General features: G+C 31.1%; 3 protein-coding genes across 9 annotated transcripts in view; 2 read left to right on the forward strand and 1 right to left on the reverse strand.

The window, feature by feature from the left end:
• Positions 1-239: 239 nt before the first annotated feature.
• On the reverse strand, positions 240-7,244 carry Snsl (snustorr snarlik). Its single transcript, XM_071720453.1, is given in 7 exon segments — positions 240-915; positions 1,164-1,322; positions 1,392-1,524; positions 1,617-1,695; positions 2,465-2,593; positions 4,978-6,589; positions 7,120-7,244. Coding segments are annotated over 5 exon segments (606 nt in total). The 5' UTR covers positions 2,523-2,593; positions 4,978-6,589; positions 7,120-7,244; the 3' UTR covers positions 240-738.
• On the forward strand, positions 7,221-20,703 carry Syt20 (synaptotagmin 20). 4 transcript variants are annotated; one of them, XM_071720452.1, is made up of 11 exons: positions 7,221-7,966; positions 8,525-8,932; positions 9,089-9,370; positions 11,501-11,620; positions 13,884-13,972; positions 14,066-14,197; positions 14,357-14,554; positions 15,865-16,017; positions 17,230-17,350; positions 17,412-17,584; positions 18,420-20,703. In XM_071720452.1, the coding sequence occupies exons 3-11, from the start codon at positions 9,229-9,231 to the stop codon at positions 18,621-18,623; spliced, it is 1,332 nt and encodes a 443-aa protein (XP_071576553.1). In that variant the 5' UTR covers positions 7,221-7,966; positions 8,525-8,932; positions 9,089-9,228; the 3' UTR covers positions 18,624-20,703. The 4 variants fall into 4 exon arrangements, with proteins under 4 accessions (XP_071576553.1, XP_071576549.1, XP_071576551.1 ...); XM_071720448.1 differs by having other exon boundaries at positions 7,221-7,990; positions 8,525-9,370; XM_071720450.1 differs by having other exon boundaries at positions 7,221-7,903; positions 8,525-9,370.
• Positions 20,704-22,912: 2,209 nt separating this feature from the next.
• The window catches only part of Wdr62 (WD repeat domain 62), a 36,342-nt gene continuing 33,410 nt past the window's right edge, over positions 22,913-25,844 (forward strand). The window contains exon 1 of one of the 4 annotated variants that reach the window (XM_071720434.1): positions 22,913-23,189. The gene's annotated coding sequence lies outside the window, so the exon portion shown is untranslated. The remainder of the gene's footprint in view (positions 23,190-25,844) is intronic. The other 3 variants (XM_071720438.1, XM_071720437.1, XM_071720439.1) reach the window with 3 other exon arrangements.

Raw genomic sequence — 25,844 nt, forward strand, 5'->3', positions numbered from 1 at the left:
TGCTCATATAAGAAGCGATCTTATATGCTCATATATGAATTTTGGCCTGATAAGATCTTATATGGTCATATATGATTATATAAGATTATATAAGGACGTATAAAAAATATCTCTTTATAATGTCTTATATGTTCATATCCTGAAAGAAAGAAACAATAATAGAGTATATTGAGTATAAAATGCAATACCTACTTATAAAAAGTGGTGGGGTTATACAAACTATTCCGCATTACCCGACATTGCCATTGTAACCTCTTTATTGTACCTACATAATAGTAATTAATATACGCCGTATGACACTTGCTCAATAGATTACACTATCTTACAATTAGTTTTTACATGTAACAAAAAGCGACTAAGAACCTGTGAAGTAGATTGACTATGACGTAAAATAAAAATCTATAAAATAACCTTACGCAAGTATTATAGCGACATATCCAAAATCTTAAATTACACGTACTAACTACATGACACTTCGTACCGCATTGCTGCTTTGTACGTTAAATTATTAAGGGTTTAGTAGTTAGTAATTCCAGTACTGTCCGCTAGGTTGTAACACTTTTGATAGGCTAGATATCGTATATTTCAAATTATTCCTTTTTTTTATTCCATATATTATCTGCACTTCCTCAACCAACATTAGATTTATACTGATGTTTCCTTGTTAATTCATATTTGCGACTTTTACGCATGAGAGTGTTGCACGCATGCACATACATATATAGACATATATATAGTTTATATAGTTAGCTTTTTCAATTTATCCTTTCAAACGATGGATTTAACCGGCGGCTTTCCTATTCTTTGTTGAATTATTTTATCATCTCCATTTTGAGCAGAACTTAATGGCATATTATCTTTTGACAATTGCGACATCTCCTTCCTCCACTTTGTTAACCAGTTACTGGAAACAGTCTAAGAAAATTAAAATATTCACTGTTATTAGTCGAAAATTTTTTATATGGTGTGTATGTACATAGAAGCGAGCTCACTTCGTTAGGATTTTTGTGAAGAATTATTTAAAATCATAAAATTATTAAATTTTATGTAAATAAATAATTATATACGATATGTAATTAAATTAAATAGCAATTGTAACAAAAGAATTTATGTGTTAAATTATTTAAAATTAAAAAATTGAAACTATATAAGTTCTTATTTACATCTTGATCTTTTGTATCCTCTATTGGAATCTTCTTAAGTTTCTCCTCCATTACTTTGAGTTTATCCATTTCCTTCTGGATTTTACGCTCCATTTGATATTTAGCCACCGCTTGTGCCAATGGTCCTAGCTCTCCTTTCATCGCAGCGTTAAACGCCGCCTATTTATAAAAATATATTTTTATTAAATAAATATAACGGTTTGCTATGCAAATTATGCAGATTCTTACATCTCGTCGCCTTTTAGCGTCGTTGGATGTACCTATCGGATCTGTCTCGGTCTGGGGTCCCAGTTCAATGAGAATCTGAAAATCCGCGTGTTCACCTAATCGAAAACCCACGCCAAGTCTGGAATCGGTTCCTGTAGAATTTTAGAGAAATTTATATAAGTTAACAAAAATTATGTTACTATTAAATAAAATTTTTAACAATTTCATTTTATGATTTACTTAACTTTCTTAATTACTGGAATGTTGGAATAGATCAAGGATAATATTGTTGGAAGTTCCTCCGGTATAATTAAACTCCTTACATCTGTGAATTTTATTTTATTTTTATACCAGTTTACCAGTTATTACCAATTATTATTAATCATCGGACATAGGTATACACTACCGGCCAAAAGTTTGAGACCACATGCAAAATTTAAAAATTTTACATGTTTCAGTGAAACACTACTCGAAAGTTCGAGTCAGGGCTTAAATACTTAATATTTTTTCTTAATTTGAAAGTAAATAGGCAGAGAAAATATTTAGCATAGTTGTAGTTAACATTGTTTAATTTCAACGAAAATGGATTATATGGTCATAAAGTTCCAAAACTGAACTATACCTACACTATTATAGAATATGGGTGAAAAAGAATCTTTTATAAAAAAAGAAACTTATAATTAGATTACATTGATTGGTTATTTTGACGAAAAAAGCGTCTAATATTTTTTAGTGTCTAATACATTTTTCATCTCGTAAAAAGTATTTTTTATAGAACTTTCAAACATTTTATATTATTTTTTGTTTTATTATAAAACATTAAAACAATGAATAATATAATAAAAATATGTTAAATTATATAATAAGTTTGATTTCATTTCATATAGCAAACATTTTCAATTAATGTTCTCAAACTTTTGGTCGGTAGTATAAGTGAAAGAAATCTGTGAAGTCGGCCAAGTTTTTTGTTAACATAATTGTATCTTTAATAAATGTTTGTTTTTTAGTTATATCTTATTTTGCATTTTTTAGTCTTGTTTTCTTGGAAAGGGTAAAAGATATTGCATACAAAATACAAAACAAATAATACTTACGATCACAGAAAACTATGAAAAGTAGCAGCTGTGAAATCGCTCTCTTCACGATCATCATTTTGAAAGGGAAATCTCTGCGTGCGCACCGAATTTTATATATTCAACAAGCGCGTGATTTAACTTCCATGGCTGTTTTATAATTGAACACGACGAGCAAAGATTAATTCTTAGGACAAAATACGATCTTTTCATCGTCTAAAATAACATTGGTCTATTAAACTAATTATTGGTTATAAAAATTTTGTTATACTCAGAAATTTCAATTTTAATCCTAAACTCTTTGGAAAAACGCAATAAATAAGATAAGATAAAAGGACAATAAAATTCTTATAGAAATATTTACAATTGCTCAGTTAACATAAAAATTATTATAATGAGATCCAAAATGGCAAAAATATCAACCACTATATTCGATAGTGACTATTCATCGACGTCAAATCAAAATTGATGTCGATTTGACTAATCATTTCTGGCTAGAATATATCATTGTAAAATATATTATTGTATCAAAATTTTGATACGTAACAATATACGACACTTTCTATTTACATTGATATACACAATAACGATACCGTACGCAAGAAATTTACATTTACTTTAAATATCTTTACCCCAACAAAAAACTTTTTATATAAAAAAATAGGGTAACAGGGGGGAATATGCTACTCGTTATGTTTAACAAAGCTACGGCTAAAAGCGCTCTTGTGAATACCATGAAATTGTTGATAGTTCTATTTTGCATAAGTTTTTTGCATAAGTTTTGTGTGTTCATTTCCTGGCAGAATTATAGTTTTTATGAGGTAAGTACATTTGACAACGTGCTTTTTAGAACTGTCTTAATGGTTATATGTAAGTTATTCAGTTCTTCAAGCGTTACACTATTTTTAACTCGATTAGCTTGTCGTTCTATTAGTATTGGTTAGGATGAAAGTACTCAGTATGTCGTTTTACTAATAGCAGTATTGTACAGGCTTATTAATATAAAACTGCGTCTTGGGGGAATATGCAACTACATAGATAGGGGTAAAATGCCAGTACTGTTGACAATTTCCTAACGTAATGCCAGTAGATTAGGAAGTTGTAAACAGTATAAACAAATATTTTCCCGTATAAATGTTGAAGATAAATAAACCTAAATATTTATTTCATGCGCTATGAATAAGTTACGTTTAATTTAATTTTAAAATTTTGTTTTTTATGTTAAAAACTATTTGTACTGTAATAATATTTAGACTATATAGGTACTTGTGTAGTATGCAACATTATTATTGAAATACAAAGAAAGTAATAAAAACATTTTTTTACATGTTTTAAACAAGAATGCTTCGAATGTATACGAGGAAGACTAAAAAGGAAAAGAATGTAGCTGAAAAAAGTGTAACTGACACAAAGTTATAAAACTTACAAAGTTTCAAGATTTTAAGGTTTATAAAATTTTAAAGTTTGCGCGGTTTAAGGTTTGTATGGTTTTAAGCTTTTAAGATTTATTTTTCATTTTAATTTCAAATGTTGCAATCTAATATTATAATAATTTTAATATTACAATTTAATTTTAAAATTTTATTTTTTATGTTAAAAACTATTTGTACTGACTTATTTTAAAGACTATTTGTACTGTTTTTATGAATAAAGTAACCTTTTAAATTACTACATGTTTGTATATGTGGTATATTACCTTATACTATGTGGCGTATTACCCATATGGTTGGGTAATATGCCACTTTGCAACACTTTTGTATTTCTTTCTTTTTAGCAAAGAATCAAAATATTTTATTAAAATCATATACAAATAACAGATAAAAGAAGGAAAAAGGAGACCAGTATGCAAAGATACTTCAAACAGAACGAAAAATAGGAAAACAATCAACGTTTTGTTAAGTATGGCATATTCCCTCTAGTTACCCTATATACAATATAAATATATATAATTATATATCAAAATCCATATATTTTCTTTCTCTTCTATAATCTCTTTTTTCTCATTTCCTCAAAAATTTTACTTTTTAGAAAAAAAAACCAATACAAAATAAAACTATCCTTTTACTTGTTTTTTAATTCTTATTATTTTTCTTGTACAAACAGAGATTACAGAGAAGAGAAAAAAAACATATATTGACATATTTTTTACATATATAATTATATATATTTAAATGTTTTTATATGAAAAATTTTTTACTGGGTCGTTGATCAGTCCGCTAACTTCACGAAACTCACTTAGAATGGTGCAAAAGTGAAATTTAAGAGTCAGATTACTGCCATTACTGGACGTTCTCTCAGAAGAAAGCACAGTATACATTAAATAATTTTTTATCGGCTTTCCATATTACGAAGTCTATTTCTTTATTATATATTTATATTATTATATTATTTCCACATTATTCTCACTTTGCACGGTTGCTTCCTCAAGAAACACTATTTAATGACTGTGTCGAATAAGTGAAGAGAATCCGTCACGATGTGGAAAAAGTGCGTCAACGACGGACACGCGCGTTCGTTCTCAAAACTAAACTTACATGAAAGTGAAATCTGGGAGCACCGGCGACGGGCAACTGCTCGCTAATCGGTGTTCTAGAAGTGAACTGAAGATTTCTTTACGAAGTACGCATGTCTTCGACATTAAGCCGGTGCGAGAGAAAGAGTGCTCGCTGAGACTCGCTTTTGAAGTGAAAGGACAGACGGCGGATTCGGAATCGAGGTCACCGGCGGCCAAACCAAGTGTCGATATTGGCTCCTATGGTTGAACTCTCTTTTTCTTGTGCACGGTTTTCACTTCGTGCCATCTTCATCAGGTTTGCCATATACAGGTTTCACGTATCGTAATTATAATTTGAATAGGATTGGTGCGATCGTGACGAATGATCGCTGGACGGCCTCGTGCCACTGATCTATGATCAACAAACGGCAAGTCAAGGATGCCGTTTCACGACGTATCGTACGAGTTACGGGTACGCTTTAAATAGTCGTTATTAGAAAATTGCATCGGAAAACGGCAAACTGAATTACATACAACTCGATTCGAAGTCATGTAATGAAAATAAAACTTTCTACTTCGGTGTGGTAGCGGAGATAAACATAGATTAGTGTATGTCGCAATAACGGAACGCAATACAATTCATTTGCTTTCCCATACGATCCCTTTGTATATAGAGAGGCTCGGAAGGATAGTAACAATGTCATGCAGACAACAGATTTGAAAATTTCATTATAGATATTTTTTATACCTTACTAGTATATCTTATTACAATATTATTCTAAACATTATTACACATTTAATTACAATTTTGGTTATACTAGGTTGATAAAAAGTTTATATAAAAAAATTTATTTGTTTTTCAATCTTTTTAAAAAATTTTTTTAGCTACCTCTCGGTTTCCAACCTCTTTTGAAATTTTTACTAAGAAAAAATGTATGTTTGCCAAAGAAATTATCAGTTGAAACAGACAGTCCATCTATTATATATAGGTAATCTATATATGCATATGTATTTTTTTCCTGTACAAAATGTACACTCGCATTACGTATATGCGCATATTCACGTCCTCTTATCAGTGATAGGAAGAGCACGTGGTTTCCTCATTGTACACACATGCTTATGCACGCATTCACACTTCTGTCCTTCTAAGTCATACACGATGCGGTGATGCATAGGCGTATCACGTATGGGTTTTCCATTACTTGGAAAATTTTGATACAGCTTCAATGATATAAAAATAATTTTCGAAGAAAAAAAGATATCTATTCATGATTAATGTAGAATCTATTGAGTCTTATATTAATAGGAGTTATAATTACAAATATCTTTTTAATTATAATCGATGTAATAAATTTTTTAGACCGGTATTCATAGTCGAATCTTATATTTAAGACCGTCTTAAGTACGATCTTAAGATGATATAGACAAGGATAGGCAAGGTTACAGTATATATCTATATTGCATGATAATAGATCTGATAATAGACACGCATAACTTTTTCGTTAGGGGTCTAATCCTAATTCTGCGAACCGTATGGTATTTTTTTATGTAATCCACCTTCCACGACGGTCTCATTTTGTAACAACAAATTGTAGAATTCTTATATGAAGCAAATGATGTTGTCACGAGTCGATGTCTTATTGTCTGCATTTCTGAAATTATTTTCGTTCTCGAAATACACTAACAATAAGATGAAGTTCTTTTTTAACCGAAATTTTTTCAAAATTACTTATAAAAGAAATTAATTGGCGCATATGTCTTGTATATACAAATTAAACAATACTAAATTATAGTCTTATATTTCAACGACAATCTTAAATTTCTTATTTTTCTAAAAAGAAAATTAGTAAAGAAATGTTCAAACGTTTCGAATTAAAACAATACATATTAAAGTTATTTAATATACCTGATGCAAGCTGCACATTAAAAACCAAACAAATTCTAACATTTTATTTTACGTTGGACTAATTTTTCATCCATTATTCAAATATATATTTTAAAAGTCGATTTTAGCACTTAAATAAAGAATTATTGCTATAGAAGGCTGAGAACTATTTCTATAGAGGATAAGAAGAATTCAATAATTGTCCGTATAGAATTCTTGATATTAACATTGCAAATGTGTATAATATAGTCGTAAGTTTCCAATCGAGGTAGCCAATGCAGCGTAAGTATTACTCACCTACCGCGAACTATCGGCAAGACAGTCAGAGGCGTAGAACTTCCTAAGGGGAACGCCTATCGTCGTCTCGACGTCATATTGTGCATATTGTTCACTTAACCGAGGACGCAAACGGCCACGTACGGGCCCGTCACGTCTGTGCATGTGCGAAGCAAAAAATGGAATATTTAATCGAATAAGTCGGCTACCGGGTCAAGTGCAGTTGCAAATTCGTGCTCGCGAGTGTGACAGACGCAAACCGCGAGTTCGCGAGTTCTAACGTCACATGAGATCGCGGCGTGATCGACATCGCGTCGTAATCGACAATCAAATCCAGATCGTCCGTCATAAGTGATGATGTTCACGAATCGAGCACTTTTTTAACGATTTGTGAACGCGAGATTACCTCGATACAAGAAAGATCCAGGAATACCGATGTTACAAGGTCAACGATGTAATCCTAAAATTAAAAGATTTATACCAGCGGAATTTAAAAAAAGGCAGATGTAACCAATCTCGCGGATCGTTAAATATCTCAGATAATGCTTGATATGTTAACATTAATCGTTATCGAAATTAACGTTTGCGTGTATGTAATGTGAGACGTGTAATATGATATACGTGTAACGGTGTGCGAATATCTGTGCTTGTTATTAAGCATATGTTCCGGCAGTCTCGGCCGTAGTCGCGAATGTTATCGCTGATCCTGGGCACCGTGACTTCTGCTTCCGCGCATAAAACTCGTTATTTCACCATTTTCGCCACGTTACTCTTGCGAAACTGGTGTATGTAGTAAATCCTCGATGTGAGTGATACAACGCAAAAAATTCAAAGTGCCATATACTTATTCTTGCATCATTTTCATCCGGCAAACAATTTTTTATATAAAAATGTATATAAATGTACATAATTATATGTAAAATATGTCTATGTATGTTTTCTTTATCTCGTATAACTTTGTCCATACTATACATAAAAAAAGTAATAAGAAGAACAATTAAAAAAAATAAAAAAAGTAACTTTTGCATTGTTTTCTTTTTTTTTCCAAAAAGTAAAACTGCGCGCGATTAGACTATACAATATTCTATATATAAGTATAATCATATTTTACATACAAAATTATTACATTTATGTATGATTATACATGTGGGCAATTTTTCCTTATTTCCTCAAACTTTACTTTAAAAAAAATAAAAAAATAAAAAATAATGTGAAAATTATCCTTTTAATTATTTTTTAATTCTTTTTATTATTTTTCCTGTATAATAGAACAGATATTATATAGGAGAAAGAAAACATATGGAAAATATATTTTGTATATAATTATATACATTTTTATGTTTTATATGTGAAAAATTTTTTATCGATAAGTTAAACTTAAAATGAATTTAACGGAAAAATTAATATAATACCTCTTATGTTTCAGATGTTAATTGCAAAAAAAATATATGACACAAAATTTGCAATAAATGATAATTTCGTTCGACATTTTCGCTAAGAAAAAAAAAATGTTTGGAATACCCTGTATGTTGTTTCGAATCGTTACTTTTCCGATCAGCTGTTCCATGGAAATGAAATGTGGATATATATTCTAATATGTTTCATGTTTCGACGGTGTTCCTTTATCATCGTGCGTTATCGTTCGTTTCGTCCGGCTCTCGTTCGGACGTAGCCGAGAATTATTGACACAAGTGTTTCCTATCCGGAGTGCCGGTGTGTGTATACATTAAAGCGGTTTATTTTTCATGTCTCTATGTCATAAGAGACACATCGGAAAAAAATGTGGTGGCAACGAATACGAGACGTGAATGTTTCATCGTGAGTGTTTTTCGACGTGAGTAATGTTCGACCCGACATGATTTCCATTATGAACATTTCCTTACTCTATCTGTATAATATTATACTTAATAATCTTCGGATATATCGTGATAAAACGCTAATTAAATATTGAACATTTTTACAATAATTTTGAAACGTGTGTGTTATCAAGGATTCCTCCTTGTTACGCGAGGAGTTTCGCTCAAATCATCAATCATTTCTTCGTTCCGTTGTGTCGCTGTTACGAGTGTTTACTTGCTGACCGCGCCAATACAAGTAGCTTTAAATTCGAATTCGAATAAATCTCAGTGAATGTCGCACAAAGATTTCCTTGGCCCGTGGGGCCTGCTAATTGTAATTGCGATAGGAGTGGGAATCATCCTGATCGCGTTGCTCCTGTTCGCTTGCTTCCTCATGCCTGGTTGCATCGGCTACGAATGCTTCAGGAAACGAAGTAAGATCATCGTCTGCACTTAAATAAACTCTCCTTGTATTAAATGTATTCAATTATTCGCGAGCGGTGCGGGTTCCTAGATCAATAGCAATGTCTAAGAATTAGCTTCGTTAAATGTGACGCCAATCAAGGATAATCGTATATAGGTGTTCTCAATACAAAGTACTTGGCGTATGTGTATATATAAAAGCACATGATATCCCCTTCTTCCTCCAGCCCTCTCTCTCTCTCTCTCTCTCTCTCTCTCTTTTTCTCTCTCTCTCTCTCTCTCTCTCTCTCTCTCTCTCTCTCTCTTTTTCTCTCCTTCTCTTCTTCATATTTTGTTTTTTAGTCACGTATGCGTACTCTATATTTTTGCGAGTGTGCACGTGCTATATGAAGTATACGTATACATAAATGTACTTAATGCAAAACAATCTTTGTGAAGTTATAGCTTTACTTTTTTAAAATTACAAAAAGATGATTAAAATTTTGAACAGCCCTTTATGAATTCTAACTCATATCCTTATTACCTTAGGCGCTAGAACCAAGATTGAAGAAATTTTTTAGACTTTTCAATTTTCTTGGATCAAAATTTTCCAAGTACTCAAGAATTAAAATTTTTGTTCGAAAATGCGGTATTCTGTTTAGCATTATAAATAATTCTTTATATAAATTTTAACAATTAAAGTACGAGATGTTAAAACAAAGATTGAAAGAATTTTTAACATTTGGATCAAAATTTTCGAAATTATTTTTTGGGATATTTTAAACATGATTCTTTCAGAAACTTATATAGAACTGTAGAACTATTTAAAAGTTTCTAAGAATTCTAGAAGTAAAGTGAAATTTTTAATAAGGAACGCCTCATAGTTAGCCACCTTTTACAATTAGTTAAAAATTATTTTTTCAAGAAAGGTTTTCTTTGCTTTAAATAGTTTAAGTGATAGAACTCATTCTAAAACCATTTGAGAACTCGAATACTTTTCGGGGAACATATCCAGAACTCTATTAATTTTTTTATAATTTTGAAAAGTGATTAACTTTACACAGATAAAATAATTACTTACACTCTTTGTATCTTTGCTGATAAACTTGTATCACGTCAAACGTCAGCGATCGCACTTACTCTGATAATAATATTTTTCATACATAAATCACTTAATTTTCAACTATAATTTTCTTCATAGCAACTTCATGAATATGCGTGAATTACGCCATTGCACTATGCACGGCACATATATGCAGCTGGGTAAATGTTGTTTCTTTCGTTTCCTCTGTAACGTTATGTAATTAGACACGTCAACTAGCTAACACATAATGCACAATAATGTTCCGATATTGTTGCTAGAAACGTCCGTTGTATTTTCTTTACATATTTTTCACGTACAAAAAATTTTTATATTAAATTTGTATTACGTTTATCTACGCGACATTGTATAATCATCATACAATAACCTTTGCAGTAAAATTTATTGACAATCGCTTAAGGAGGGTGGTTGCTCAAATCAATATGAGATAAGAATTATTTAGTTCAAATTTATGGAGGATATTCGTCTATGAGAATCTGTCGTCCATGCCAAAGTTGAAGACAATAATTGTCTGCATGGTTCGCGAGTAATTAATTATTGAAGTTATACTTATTAATAATAAATGTACGCTCTCTGTAGTGTGTTCAATAGCTTTACGCGAAACAGCTACAATATGCGCTGTTTCATTTTTACAATTTTATTTTTAATATGCTTTCGAGAGTTACATTACTGGATGTCGTAACATTTTTGCTATATCGAATTGCCCATATGTAAAAGAGTATATAACTTCAATAATTATAATTACTCGACAACCATGCAGACAATTGTCTTCAATTTTGGCATGGACGGCAGATTCCCATAGACGAATATCCTCCATAAATTTCAACTAATTCTCATCATATTCATTTGAGCAACCACCTTCCTTAATTAGTATCTAAATATGCAAAAAGGATATTTGTATATCGTGTAAAGATGCAAAGTGTGTATGTCGTCTTACATATATATAAATAATATATACCAGGAAAGTAGAAATCCGTATCCAGCGAAGGACACGAGAGCATACTTAAGTTGCTATCTAGGACAAAAATAGTTATACCATCCTTGAAATGTTTTTCCGCAGGCAAAGAAGACAAGAGCGTGCCTCTGCGAACGAAGAATCAAGAAAAAAAAAACTTGAAATTAAGTGACGTCAGCTATAGATCTTGGAGACTCGGGAGTCTATATGAAAATGACAATAATGGTATGAATCTTTTGCTGCATTTAATTTAAACTTTATTCTTCTGGAGAACTTAACTGGAGTTTCGATTCATTCAACGCGTTTCTGATTAGCTTATTCTACTTTTCAATCATCGATTATCTTGCAAAAATTGTTGCAAAAATATGTTATTTTAATAATTAGAGCAGCAAAAGTAAATTACGAATCGAATTAGTATATGCCAGATTTTATTTAGTGTTTTATAATAAAAAATAATAAAAAATAATTGAAAGTTGTACAAAAAATATTTTTTATAAGGTGAAAAGAGTGTTAAACACTTTTTTCGTCAAAGTAACTACCCTTACATTTAATCACTTTTTTTTACTAATCTAGGTGATCTATAAGTTATAGGCGAGCGGTTTACCCCCGAAAAGTCGCTTAGAACTCGAAGTAACCGACTAAACGCAGTACTAGTGGCTGAAAATGGTTGCATTCGATTTGTAATATTATTCTGAGTAAAAACATATATGTACACTTTTTTGTTTTGAGTGGGCCGTCAATTGTTATAAACATTTTTTTAAATAAAAAATTGAATTTCGCACCGAAAAATCGGAAAAAATTCTACAAGCTTAATTGAATAAAAACAAACATTTTTTGTTCTATAAACTTTTTTTGTAAAATCAATAGTTTACGAGATAAATGACGATAAAAGTTGAAAAATGCCTATATTCGTGAATTTTTTTCTCAGAAACTATTCATCGGAATCGGGTAAATCAAAAACGAAAATTTTCATACAACCTTCATCTGCAATGAGCTATTTTTTAAATTTGGGTGAGTATTGTAAAAGTCAGTGAAATCGCCATTTTATCGGCGCCCTCCCGACCCGTACGTGGCGCGCTCCCGTACATGGCTTTAAAAAAATAATAATATTAATAATTTCATAATACGTAGTATATACATATATTATATGTATTAACCTCTCTATTATATGTTTTTCTTACAATAATATGACATTAGGTATGATTAATTCTAATCACTAAATAGTAAAATGTTCAAACGGTTATTGCAGTTTCTAATTAAAAGATCGGGCGAATACCGTTCAGTATCCCCAATGCAATACTATGCGCCATGTATGGCAGCCCCCAAGCACGGGAACGCACTACGTACGGGAGCGCGCCGGCAAAACGGCGATTTCACTGATTTGTACAATACTCACCCAAATTTAAAAAATAACTCATTGCAGATAAAGGTTGTATGAAAATTTTCGTTTTTGATTTACCCGATTCCGATGAATAGTTTCTGAGAAAAAAATTCACGAATATAGGCATTTTTCAACTTTTATCGTCATTTATCTCGTAAACTATTGATTTTACAAAAAAAGTTATAGAACAAAAAATGTTTGTTTTTATTCAATTAAGCTTGTAGAATTTTTTCAGATTTTTTGGTGCGAATTTCAATTTTTTATTTAAAAAAATGTTTATAACAATTGACGGCCCACTCAAAACAAAAAAGTGTACATATATGTTTTTACTCAGAATAATATTACAAATCGAATGCAACCATTTCCAGCCACTAGTACTGCGTTTAGTCGGTTAGTGACACAATTTCGGGGGTAAACCGCTCGCCTATTACAAGTTAATTTTTTTTCTAAAGAAAGACTCTTCCATCCTTTAGAATCTTCTAGAATAGTCCACAGCTCAGTTTTGGAAAAAAAGACTTTATAGTCCATTTTCTTAGAATTAAACAATGTTTCGTTAATCAAAATTATATAATAAATATAATGCTTGTTTACTATTAAATTAAAAAAAATATTAACTAAAGTATGAGTCAGACTTTTAAGTAGCGCTTCAATGGAATATTTTTAAATTTTATATGCGGTCTCTCTCTCTCAAACTTTGGGTCGGCAGTGTAATATTAATTCATTGTCTTATATGTATTAAACATTACATTATGGAAAGTCGTAATATAAAAGTATATTTTTAAATTAATATACACATTACATTACCATTACATTATAAGTTTTATTTAATTTTCATTTTCAGTCTATTTTCAGACGAAAAATGCCAATATTTTTTATAGATAATTAATACATTCTTCGCGTTACACAGATATTTTAAATCTATTTAGTTTAATTTTGGTAAAATTTATATCTGATAGGAAATTAATATAAGATGTAGTCGCAAGTATCATAAAAAAATCACGGGAAATTACCTTAAGCTTAAACTTGATCATCAATGTCTCTCTCTATCATCGAATATGAAATTAATTTTTGAAAAGAAACAATAAAAACAAATATCATGCTATGCAGGTACTATTAGCGAGAATGCGGAATCTCATAGGGACTCGCTTAATTCTACTAATGCTCAATGCAAGAATGTGGAGTGCTCTTCGACACTGGTAATTATGATGCACAGTCAAATTGAATGAAATAAGTCTTGTTATAGTGTCGTCGCGTCGTTTGGCGATTAATTTGTTTCTGGAAAATTGCAGAATTTGATTTATACGGATAAGCAGAAGAATGATAAAAAGGTGAAAGAGTTTCCGACCGAACTGACAATCAGCTTACAATATTTGCCGCCCTGCAATGACATTATCATTGGGAAGCTTGTTATCGGTATTGAAGTGCGTTATTGGCATCTTATGCATGAACGAGTCACAATAATAACATAAATATTGAGAATGTTTTACATCGATCTATTATTTAAGTAATTCGATACATGCTGGATGAAATAAAATTATGCAACAGAAATAAAACGCATTCCGTATTTGTCTGTTTTACAGGCGCTGTGTGGCCTTCCTCCAAAACAATACAACGGTACGTTGGAACCTTACGTTGCATTGAATATTATGAAGCAGTCATGGAGCCACAGAAAGCGGCAAAAATTGCATAGTTTTCGAACGAGGGGCATTAGGCACACCGCCAACCCAATATACAAAGAGACTTTTATTATTGCAAATACAAAGCCGCAGGAAGCTAAGGTAAATTTTTTATTATACAAGATATTACATAGTTGAAAAAAATAATAAGAAGAAGATGAATTACAAAATAATTAAAAAGATAATTTTATATTATTTTCTTGGTAAACCTTTACATTAGGGGACCCACTTCCTATGACCTTGGTTTTGACATATATTATACAGTGCACTCTCCTGAGTAATCTTTAGAAGGTTTTAGCCGTCGCTCGTCTTTTATTAAAAAGTTATTAACAAATATAACTGACAATGAGAAATATAACAATTTGTGTCAGTACTAAGGGAAGTAATTTGCTGATATGTGTGTATAAACAGTACACATGTAGGCGGGGGAGGGGTTTCGCCCCCTGCAGCAAGGGTGGGTGGGGGTGGACCTCGGTTCGCGTGGAAAGTTGAAAACCCGAACCGTACAATGATAAACCTTGTTTCGCGTTTCGCCCTGTAAGCAGGGATGGGGTGGGGTGGACCTCGCTTTGCGTGGTCGGTTCTCTGGACAGCATTGTATAGGGTTCAGGTTTTCAACTTTCCGCACGAACCGAGGTCCACCGAGGTTGGTTGTACGGACTTTTGTATAGTTGTTGATCCAATGATTGATTCAACAATTATTAAGAGAACTAAGCAGTCATTTTTGTCGAAAATAAAGCTTTCTTTGAGAATTTATTACAAAGAAATGAATTGAAACCGAGATTTGTCCTTTAACACAATGTCTATTAAGATCATAAATTATAACAAAAAAATATTTTTTGAAAATATGCATTAAAAACTTTGAACGCATTTTTCTCCGTTTCTTATTTTTCTTCTTTTTGCAATGATGACTCAAATACAGGAACTCAAATCAACTTGAAAAAAATTGAGCACGTTCCCAATATGTATAATTTGGGACTAAACTCTCTAAAAATTAGTTTGTGCAAATTCTAGTTTTTGAAAAAAAAATCAAAACTGTTTTTTCGTTTTTCAACATTGTGTTAAAGGATAAGCCTCGGTTTCAATTAATTTCTTTCTAATAAATTCCCCCCTCCCTCCCCTCCAAAAAAGCTTTATTTTCGTCAAATCTCACTGCTTAGTCCACTTAAGTTACACTAAAAAAGGTATAGTTTATTCATGTCAACCATCAAAATTTTTAAATCAAGAATTAGTTAATTTAACTAATGTTTAGTTAAACCAACTAATGTTTAGTTGAACGTATCAGACTAAATATTTTAGTTGGATAAAACATATTTTGCATTTTTTAACAAATTTTTTTCTCAGTGTATACAAATTTTTTTATTGGAAAATTACTCCGATTCACTTTTTCCGATAATCATTTTGCTTTATAGGAATGGATATTAGATATTGCTGCGTATGATCACGACAGATACGCAAATCACACGGAATTATGTTCGCTCAAGGTATCGTTGAAAGATATGAAAAAGATTTTTTACAGTCCGGAGATTCATATGTTCAATTACAGAATGAAACCATCTTATCAGGTGACGTATTAACGCATATTAGAAATATTTAAAAAATATGAATAACGATTTAGAAATGGTATAAGTATGGTATAAACTGTATAAAGTAATAAATAAACGTTTGGAAAAGAATGAAAGATAATAAATGAGAAATAAAAAGTTTCGATATAAATTTCTGGGCAGCAATCACGTAACTTTTCCCCGCGCGGAAACGTGAAAAGTAAAAAATTTTTCATGTAACTATCTTTTTCTATTGGTGTTAAATAGAAAGCAATAATCACATGGAACTTTTCACTTTTCACATTTCCGCCCTAGGGGAAAAGGTACACGATCGATCCCCTGGTCGTATTTCTAATAAAAAAATTAAAAAAATACAATTATTACATAACTCTTTTATAAAGATAGATAATAATATTGCTGAACTTTATATATTCTTTACTTATTTTTATATTTTATTTATAAAATAAATAATCATAATTTAAATCATATAGTTTTTCAATTATTACGGTCCATAAAGAAAAAATTAAATAGACATAATTTATGATATATAAAAATAAACTGTTTAGATAGAAAAAGGCTACAATTTACAAAGTTATTTACCTTGTTATTCAAGTTAATTTTAATTTAAATATTTATGATTGTAATAATACATTTATAGTATATAATTATTGATTTATTACTTTTTTACTGATTGAGAATAGTCTTAAATAAATTTTAATTTGTAAAATAATCATTAATAATTTGTATAATAATCTATAATATACATCTATTAACAGGATCAACAGTTCTTATACATAAGTATTAGGTGTGTAAATTAATTCGACATTTTTTCACAAAATACAAAGTTAATTCACAAAAAATCCATTTTTTGCACGTTTCACAGGGACACAGCACTTTCATCTAGAATTCTAGACTAATCTAGAGCAAAATAAATTATTACCGCAGCTTCAGCAGCACTTCTTAAAATTAGAATAGTTATATATATAGTGCCTCAAATGTTGTTTTTTAAACGCCATCGTACGTGTTCACTACTGTTTTGTGAGATTTTATCGTCTCCTTCTTCAAGGCATATGGTATTTTTGAAACGTAAAGGTCCACATTTGGGAAAGGGCAGGAAAATTATTTAATCTTAAAACGGAGTTACAAGGCACCGAATTAATTTACACTTAAATTAATAATAATTTGAAAAATAATATGTATACATATAATTATATATATATATATACTTTCTAGGAGTTTGGCAACATTTTGTTAGCTATAAGTTATCTACCCACTGCAGAAAGACTGACTATTAACATCATGAAGCTGCGCGATATCAAATTTATACCAACTGTGTTGAGTTTAAATGAATTTAGTAAGTATTGTCAATGTTATTATCGTAGAAAAATATTTTTAAACAAATACTTTTATTGCAGATCCATATGTTAGAGTGTTAATGTTAAACGGGAAGACGGGTAAGAAGATGAAGAAGAAGAAAACCAAATTCTTGCGCGCCGTCGCGCAACCGGAGTTCAACGAGATTTTGACGTTTGATTTGGCAGTCACTCAACTCGATACCGTCCAATTTCTGGTGGTACTATGTAGCAAGGTAAATTGTGAGGGAAAAGATTATTAAAAATAAATAAATAAATAAAAAATAAAAACAGTAGATTTATAACATGGTTGAAGATTAATAATATATTTATTATTATAATTATTATTAATAAAATATATATTTATATCGTTTGGCTAGCAGGTATATAACTTGGAAATAATTCATACAATATATTATACAAAAACTTCTAAATCACAATTGAAAGATAGTGTCCTAATAGTGTCCTCTGTTTTTACTATATCAAGATTTCACACTTTATTATGAGAGTGAGTGAGAATAGAAGAGGACGAAGAGAGGGAGAGAGAATTACTTATTCAAGGAGATAAATGAAACTAATGTCAATCATTTCTTTGCTTCGATCCTGAACCTGTTGTATTTCAAGATAATTTTTATTAATAATTCTATTAGAGCGTTAAACATACTCGGCGTGACAAATACTTTGATACTTGCTTTCTCACTTCTCTCTTAGACAGTAGGAGAATCCATGCAATTAACTAGTGTAATTAAGGTATAATTCCGATGCGTTAACGCTAACTATTTCTCAGAAAAAGAAATGTTCTTTTGGGGATAACGGCTCGCGGACTGGATTGATTGCCAATTTCATTGATTCGGCTTTTCTTTCTCTCGCGCCTCTCATTCTCTTTTCTCTTTCTTCCTTACTTCTATTTACTTCCATTATTTTATTCGTCACTTTTTATATAATTTATTAAACATATTTAAATATAACAACTAATTAAATATCTATCCTAGATTATAAATAGAATAAGAATAGCTTTTGTAGAAACAATAATACGAGAAAATCGCGTTTTGTTGTCATTAATAATTTTAGGTTTTACCGGAAGGACTACCTGCCAATACCGCCGACGCGAGTGATAGCGAAGAATCTATCAGTTCATTCAAAAGATCTACCGATACCTTTATCGGTAAAGTGGCTCTTGGAAAAGGTGTAAGAGGTTCGACGGAGAGGCTACATTGGTTTTCAGTGCTCCAAAATCCAAGGAAACTTGTTACCGTCTGGCACACTTTGAAATAATATGTATATATATGTTATATGATTATTATTGTATATAATTGTAATTTTCCGGCAACTTTTATGAGCCATTGCAATTGCAAAAAGTCACGCGTGATCTTATATTTATTTTATAATTTTATTAGTATTATTAATAGACATATTTACCTACATAACGACCAAAGATTATTTTGTGCAACTTATTTTATGAAAGATTATTTTGTTAAATTTTATTTAACTCTCTACTCAGGATTATAATAAAAACGAAATAATAAATTAACAATTACTAATATTATAATGATTATATTAATGATAAAGCGATCAATGACATCGCATAAACTATCTTGCAATGTGGAATTTTTTTATTTGATTTTTTGCTTTAATTCTTTATGATAAAAATTCTGCTCAATTTTATGATCCATTTCAAAGGATGATCCTTTAAAAAGATCAAAATAATTTTATCTCATATGTCGAAAGTAAAACTAAATAAAAATTGTATAAAATATAGCAATATTTTATACGTATAGAAATTAAAAAATACCTTTATATTAAAACTTTAATTGTTTAATGTTTTATCCTAAAGATAGCTACTTATATACTTTTTTATTTAACCGACTTCAAAAAGAAGGTTTTTATATACAAAAAAAAGATTATACATCAAGAGAAAAGAAACGTAAATGGACATATTTTATACATGAACAATTTTTTCTTGGGTGTATATATTAATATTACATGTTTTTAATTTTAAATATAATTATGTTATATGCAGTTTCAGAATTGCACGGCACTATTTTAGGGAAATATTTTCTAGGTCAAAATAAAACTTATTTATTAATAAAGAGTAAAAATTATGTTTAACAGAAACATTTAAAGTGTGTTTCGAAGTGATCGCCGTTTTGTTGAATGCAGCATTAAGCACGATGTATTATTTTCTATGGGGTTAAAGTCTTTATTGTAGATCATTGTAGTTTATTGTAGTTTATTGTAGACTTATTGGCACGAAGAATTAAGAAATCGTATAATGGAAGCGGCAGCAACTATTACGAATAATCCTGATAATCCATAAGACATGCCAGAGAAACATGGGTTTATCGTGCTGAATGCTGCATTCAACAAAAGAGCGGTCACTTCGAAAACATATACTTTAAACTTTATCTGTTTGTACTGTTAAACATAATTAAACATAAATTAGTAATAAATAAGTTTGTGACATATGTTTATATAAACTGTTTTGTTTATTTTGACCTAAAAAATATTTCCCTAAAATAGTGCCGTGCAATTCTGAAACACCCTGCATATAACATAATTATATTTAAAATTAAAAACATGTAATATTAATATATACACCCGAGAAAAAATTGTTCATGTATAAAATATGTCCATTTACGTTTCTTTTCTCTTGATGTATAATCTTTTTTTGTATATAAAAAGAAAAATAATAAAAAGACTTCTAAAAAATAATTAAAATCATAATTTTCGTATTGCTCTTAAAAAAAAAAGTAAACTTTGAGGTAATGAGAGAAAATATTGCCTGTATATCATGTATATTCATATAAATATCTCATTTTATTGCAAAGTGTTATTAAAATTACGGTTAATACGACGTATGAATTATGTATCATCTCAGATTATATTATGCATTTCAATATAATTGATATGAAAACTATCACCAACTTTGAGATATTTCTATATAAAAAATTTATTACGTCCCGCGACAAAGTATTCACTTGATCTCACGTCATTTTATTTTATATTATTTATTGATACAAAATCAATTAAGCTATTAAATGGATAGACTATAAAAGATTAGGATAAAATCGGCGTGTTATATATACCATGTGTACATAAGAAAAATAAATATGCAATTAACAATCATTAACGTGATTTATCTATCTAGAAGCGCGGGCGAAAAATCTAGTGTATAATAAGGTTCACGAAGAATATGTGCGTGAACGTGAACCAAAATATCTTTCGATCTTTTTCATTCATCCGTGATACATGCATGTTAAATTTGTTTATACATTTTGCTTTTTGCACACCAATTTATGTAATATTTAATCCTGGAGGAAAGGAAAATAAAAAAAATACAAATTGTTATAACAAATTTCTTCTTGTATGTATAATGGTTTATTTATTTTATTTTATTAAACCTATCTATTCGTTATCTTCAAATATTTCTTTTATTATTTTTCATTTCGTTAATTACAAGCAAACTATCTCTATCTATTGCCTATCTAAAGAATCTAAAAAAAATGATTATTGTATATTTAAAAAAATATCTAAAAATATATTTTCAACACCTTATTGTCTGAAAAATAAACGTAAAAAAAACTCAAGTGATGAGACAGCTTATATCCCAAAATATTATTTTATTTCTTGTAAAATTTTATTTTAATTCTTTGTCTCTTTGTCTATGCCTATTTCTCAATAATTAATTCAAAAACAAATATGAAAATGTAATTAATTTAATAAATTTATTTAATTGATATTGATATTGAGAATAATTATAACTAATATAGATACTTGACAAAATATATATTTAAAAAATTTTAATAAATCAGCTATCAAGCGACTGTGGTATACTTGGCGATTAGTGTTCTGTGCAATAAAAACATTAGACGTATCAAATAAATGATGCGTCGATATAACGAGCTTTATTGTGCAGAATTCGATGCGTGCTAACGCGAAGCACAATAGCTTTCTCCCGTAAGCACAATAAATCGATAAATGATAGATTAAGGTTCCAGGATTAATTATATTATTTAGTCTAGTCTGATTTAGTCTATCCATTTTAGGGCAATGGCGTCTGTGACAAGTCACATTTATCTGCATTATTACGTAGGAATAATACATAAATATACAATCTACTATATTCATGGATTCGTTGCCCCATTATAAAAAATTTATCATCACTCACCGACAAGATGCGCAACGGGCGGAGTTGTTCAGCCCACGTAGCTGGGATGATTCTGTAACACAAAAACGAAAGATTCAAATTAAAGAGAGACGTTCAAAATAACCAATGTTTCAAAAAATAATTTTTACACGCATCTAATTCGTCTTTCAATTAGATAATTATTAATATAATTATTTATTTTCTAGGAAAAATCTTTACGTTACAAGAATAAACTTTTATAAAATTTTAGATGATTTCCCTTTCTCAAATTATTTCTTACTTATCCGAGATAAATCGGTCCGATTAAAAGGGGAAAGAACTATTAATTTTAAGATAAGAAATAAAATACTCACCCCAAGGTTGCTCCGCCGGGACTCGATGCCTCCGTCAGGCTTCCTCCTCCTCCTCCTCCTCCTCCTCCTCCTCCTCGCCTACCCGTTGCACAGGACACTCACAGAACCACTGTCCAATATTTCACGATCGAGAGCGAGGTAACTGTCACATAACACGATCGCGAGCTTTATTAGTTTATTATAGACACTCCCGAGATATAAAACGATCGACGTACTACGGCGCGGCGCACTTCCATTATTTCAATCCGACAGTTTACCGAGCTGCTTTCTCCTGAACTGAACGCGTCCACAGCTTCATACCGACGACCGCGACGCCGCGACGCCGCGACGCCGCCAACGGCTCGCCGCCGGCAATATTTAATTAATATTTACCTGACGGCCCGCGCGGGCCTTGAGAGCCTTGGCACATAGAAAAACTTAAGTAGTAAAACTTAAGCAGTAAGAAATCAATGGTATGGATTCGCTACCGCTTAGGGCCGTGCTTTAAGTTCTTGACTGTGATTGGCTGATTTGCTTACTGCTTGAGTTTTACTGCTTAAGTTTTTCTATGTGCCACGGCCTTTTAAGGTTCCACTAATTGAAAGTTGCCATTTATATAGTGTCATTTCTTCGAATTTATAATACGTCCTAGGCTGCGGTCCACTTGACGCTACAAATGCTTCGAAGCATTCCTCTTCTCTTTTCTTTCAATGAAGAAAGAAGGAGAAGAAGAACGCTCCAAAGCATTTGTAGCGTCAAGTGGACCGCAGCCCTAGTATAATTCAATGAATCTCGAATTTGGCCGTCCCTAGCTTTGGCCACCTGCAGCTCCAATATATTTATATCTTATATTTTATTCTTTTCCATTATGCTTTACGTTTAATTATTATTTCTAATTCCGATTCTTAACATTTAATATTTATTCTTATTCCTAATATGTGCTCTATACTCTATAGAGCGTGATATTGTGCGCGCAGGGCCTTACTATGGAGAACACTTATTCAAAAGTCCCGCCTGTCCCGCTGCAATTCGCAATAATATCGGCGATATCGGCTTATCGCTGACGGCTGGCAGATGACGGCAGCGGTGCATACTCTCTGCGAGACATCTAGCGAACAAACCGTCGACGAGCCAGCCGAACCTGCCGTCCCTGCCGAACTGCTGACAGTGCTGACACTGCTGACACTGCTGACTGCTGAACTTGGCTCAGTCTGTTTTATGATTTATGTAGGTGGTTGTGTCGTGTTATCGTGCGCTGTTGAATTTCCGTCGTTTTATCGGCTCCTTTTCGCGATTTTGCTATCCGGCCTCCGGTCTATTGTCGCGGAACGCGGTACTCACATTTCATCGAGAAATCGACAGGTGAGTCCCGACAACGATCACTATTCGTAAAACGTAACCTCTAAGCGTGTGGTTAACGCGCTGCTCCACGTCGGACGACATTCTCCCGTATCTCTCTTTTTCTCTCTCTCTCTCTCTCTCTCTCTCTCTCTCTCTCTCTCTCTCTCTCTCTCTTTTTCCCCTCTAATTCCATTGTTCGAACCGGCATTCGTTACCATTCGCGTATCTCGCGCTCTCGTCACGTCGTGTTTCGAATTCTCGATTCGCGGAGCATCATCGGTCACGTCGCGGACGCTTCCTATCAATCCTATCGTTCCTACGACGACGAAGCGAATTGCTTGGTCGATCGGAGGCGGAGGCATATTTAATGGATAAACAGAACCGCCGAGATGATTGCAAAGAATGCTCTCCCCGGATAAACGACCATTGAAAGTATATCTTCTTCTAATAGTTTCTATAGTTTAGCTGACATTGATATTTATACACAGAGTGTTTTGAAACAACACCAATAATGTGTAAAGGTTAATAGAGGGTGACGAATCACAAACAATTTTTAAGTGACAACTCATCCGGAAATGTTGCGTTTTTGCGCTACAGTAATGAAGTTATATCACAAGTGTTTTTGAAACAAATTTCAAATTTAAAGCCACTAATTGGCTATATATTATAATGGGTGATTAAAATTTTGTCTTTCGACAAAATGCACCGAGTTTCCGTGAAATTTGACGCAATTTGAATGGTATATTTAAATTGTCATCGATGATTTATCGACACACTATGATACTTTTGTATTCTTGTACAATTTATTGTAATATGGAGAAGAAACGTGATATTTTCAGTCATGAGTTGCCGCTTAAAAAACGTTTGGTTTGGTTTTCACTCTCTATTAACACGTTGTCGGTGTTGTTTCAAGTCTGTATGTTTGTATACGTTTGTTTTCTAAAATTATACTTTAAAACGATAATGCATTAAGGAGGTATAGACAACCTCGACAAACAAAAATATATACTCTTTTTTTTAAATTAAATATTTAAGAAATAAAGAATTGAGATTTGAAACTTTGGCACATAATTTTATATTTTGTTATAATTATAAAAAAAAGAAATTATTAAAAAGTATTAATATTAGCGGGAATTATTAGTAATGAAGGGAAAGTTCTTTCCATTCAATAGCTAGTGGTGGACGATTTCGGAGTAACGACAAATCTAAAACAAAATATAGTTCTGTATCGCTTTCTTATGTTTATTGATCATCGGCTTATAAAATTGCTATAAGGAGAAAAATCATCTGTTAGGTGATATCTTTTTGTTGTTGACTATCTACTGTTAATCAATAGACATCATTCATCCTTATTAGAGATTTTTTTAGGATTTGGATAGTAAATTGGTTTTATTTTGTTCCAAATTTTCACATCAAATTGTATTTTCTTCAACAACAACACTCGCACGCTTTCAATAAAAGATAAGATTGGTCTGTGATAAAAAGTTAAACAGAATGAAAAAGAACAAAAAGGATATTCTATAATAAAAAAATAATATTCAATTTATTTTAGTTATTATTTTTTTAATTTTAATCTAAAATAACTTTTATCGTAATTTCTATATAAATAAAGGAAAGAATGTAAAAGAACTATTGGATTTGTTTTAGTAGATAATAAATAGACTTCTGTTCCTCTTTCCAATCTCTCCTTTTTTATTTTTCCTTTTCTCTCTTCTCTCCCTCCCCCTTTTGTTCTCTACCCCTTCCCTCACTTTCTTCCCCTCTCTTTCATCTTCTTCTCCTCACTCCTGCTCTCTCTCTCTCTCCCCCCCTCCCCCTTCTCTGTTCTCCTTTTCTGCTCAAATCTTCTTTTTTCGTCTTCCCCTCCTCCACCACTCATCTTCCTCTATCTTTTTCGCTAATATCTGTACAAATGATGTACGTACAAATGATAGCTGAAGCTAATAAAGTATTCATTTATTCATCTGTCTTATTTTAAATGTAGAAACAACTACAACTTAACGTAGTACAAGTTGAAAGAAATGTTTATTAAAGCAATCTTAATAACCATATTTCATTGTAATTTGGAATGTTAATTTCATGAATAACTGTTCCTTCTGCTGTGATAAAAAGAACAAGAAAATAATATAATCTAATATTATTATCAAGATTACGGGAATGGTCGCAGGTAATAATTGCAATTGCGTGCAACACGCTTCTTCATATACTATAACAGATACATTCAATCACGCACGGCGAAATGCCATGTTTTCCATGAAGTATGTTAAAAGTAATAATGTTACAAAAAAACATAATTTTACAATATTTATCTTTATTCGAAAAAAGGTGTAGTATTTTATATTTGGTGTCTATACAAATTGTAAACTTTGAAAAAGTTTATAGTTACATTTATTTTAACAATAAAGAAACTTATTAACGCTTGATCAAAGCAAAAGCAAAATAATATGGAAGAACGACCAATTTTTCGAGCAATAAAGGATATTAGAAAATATTTTGAAAAAAGACTATAGCGTTTATTAAACCACAATTAACTAGCCTACGTTTCGTGCCATACTTGGACTTTATCAGAGCACTTGTACTTTTATTTTAATTGATGTTTGTTATGGAAAGAACTAAGAAACAGGAAATATTCCCAGTTTTTGGATAATCATTAAATATTCTTTAGCCAATTGTTAA

The sequence above is a fragment of the Temnothorax nylanderi genome, unplaced genomic scaffold (assembly GCF_030848795.1).
Source record: "Temnothorax nylanderi isolate EJ_2023f unplaced genomic scaffold, tnyl_v1.0 TNYL_tig0348_pilon, whole genome shotgun sequence".
NCBI lineage: Eukaryota > Metazoa > Arthropoda > Insecta > Hymenoptera > Formicidae > Temnothorax > Temnothorax nylanderi.

What these genes read in the sequence shown, in the direction of transcription:
- Syt20 (XM_071720448.1), top strand. Translation starts at nt 9,229, where the DNA reads ATGTCGCACAAAGATTTCCTTGGCCCGTGGGGCCTGCTAATTGTAATT. An exon ending in CGAATGCTTCAGGAAACGAA is followed by an intron (nt 9,371 to 11,500) that starts GTAAGATCATCG and finishes GTTTTTCCGCAG; the next exon opens with GCAAAGAAGACAAGAGCGTG. An exon ending in GAATGAAACCATCTTATCAG is followed by an intron (nt 16,018 to 17,229) that starts GTGACGTATTAA and finishes TATACTTTCTAG; the next exon opens with GAGTTTGGCAACATTTTGTT.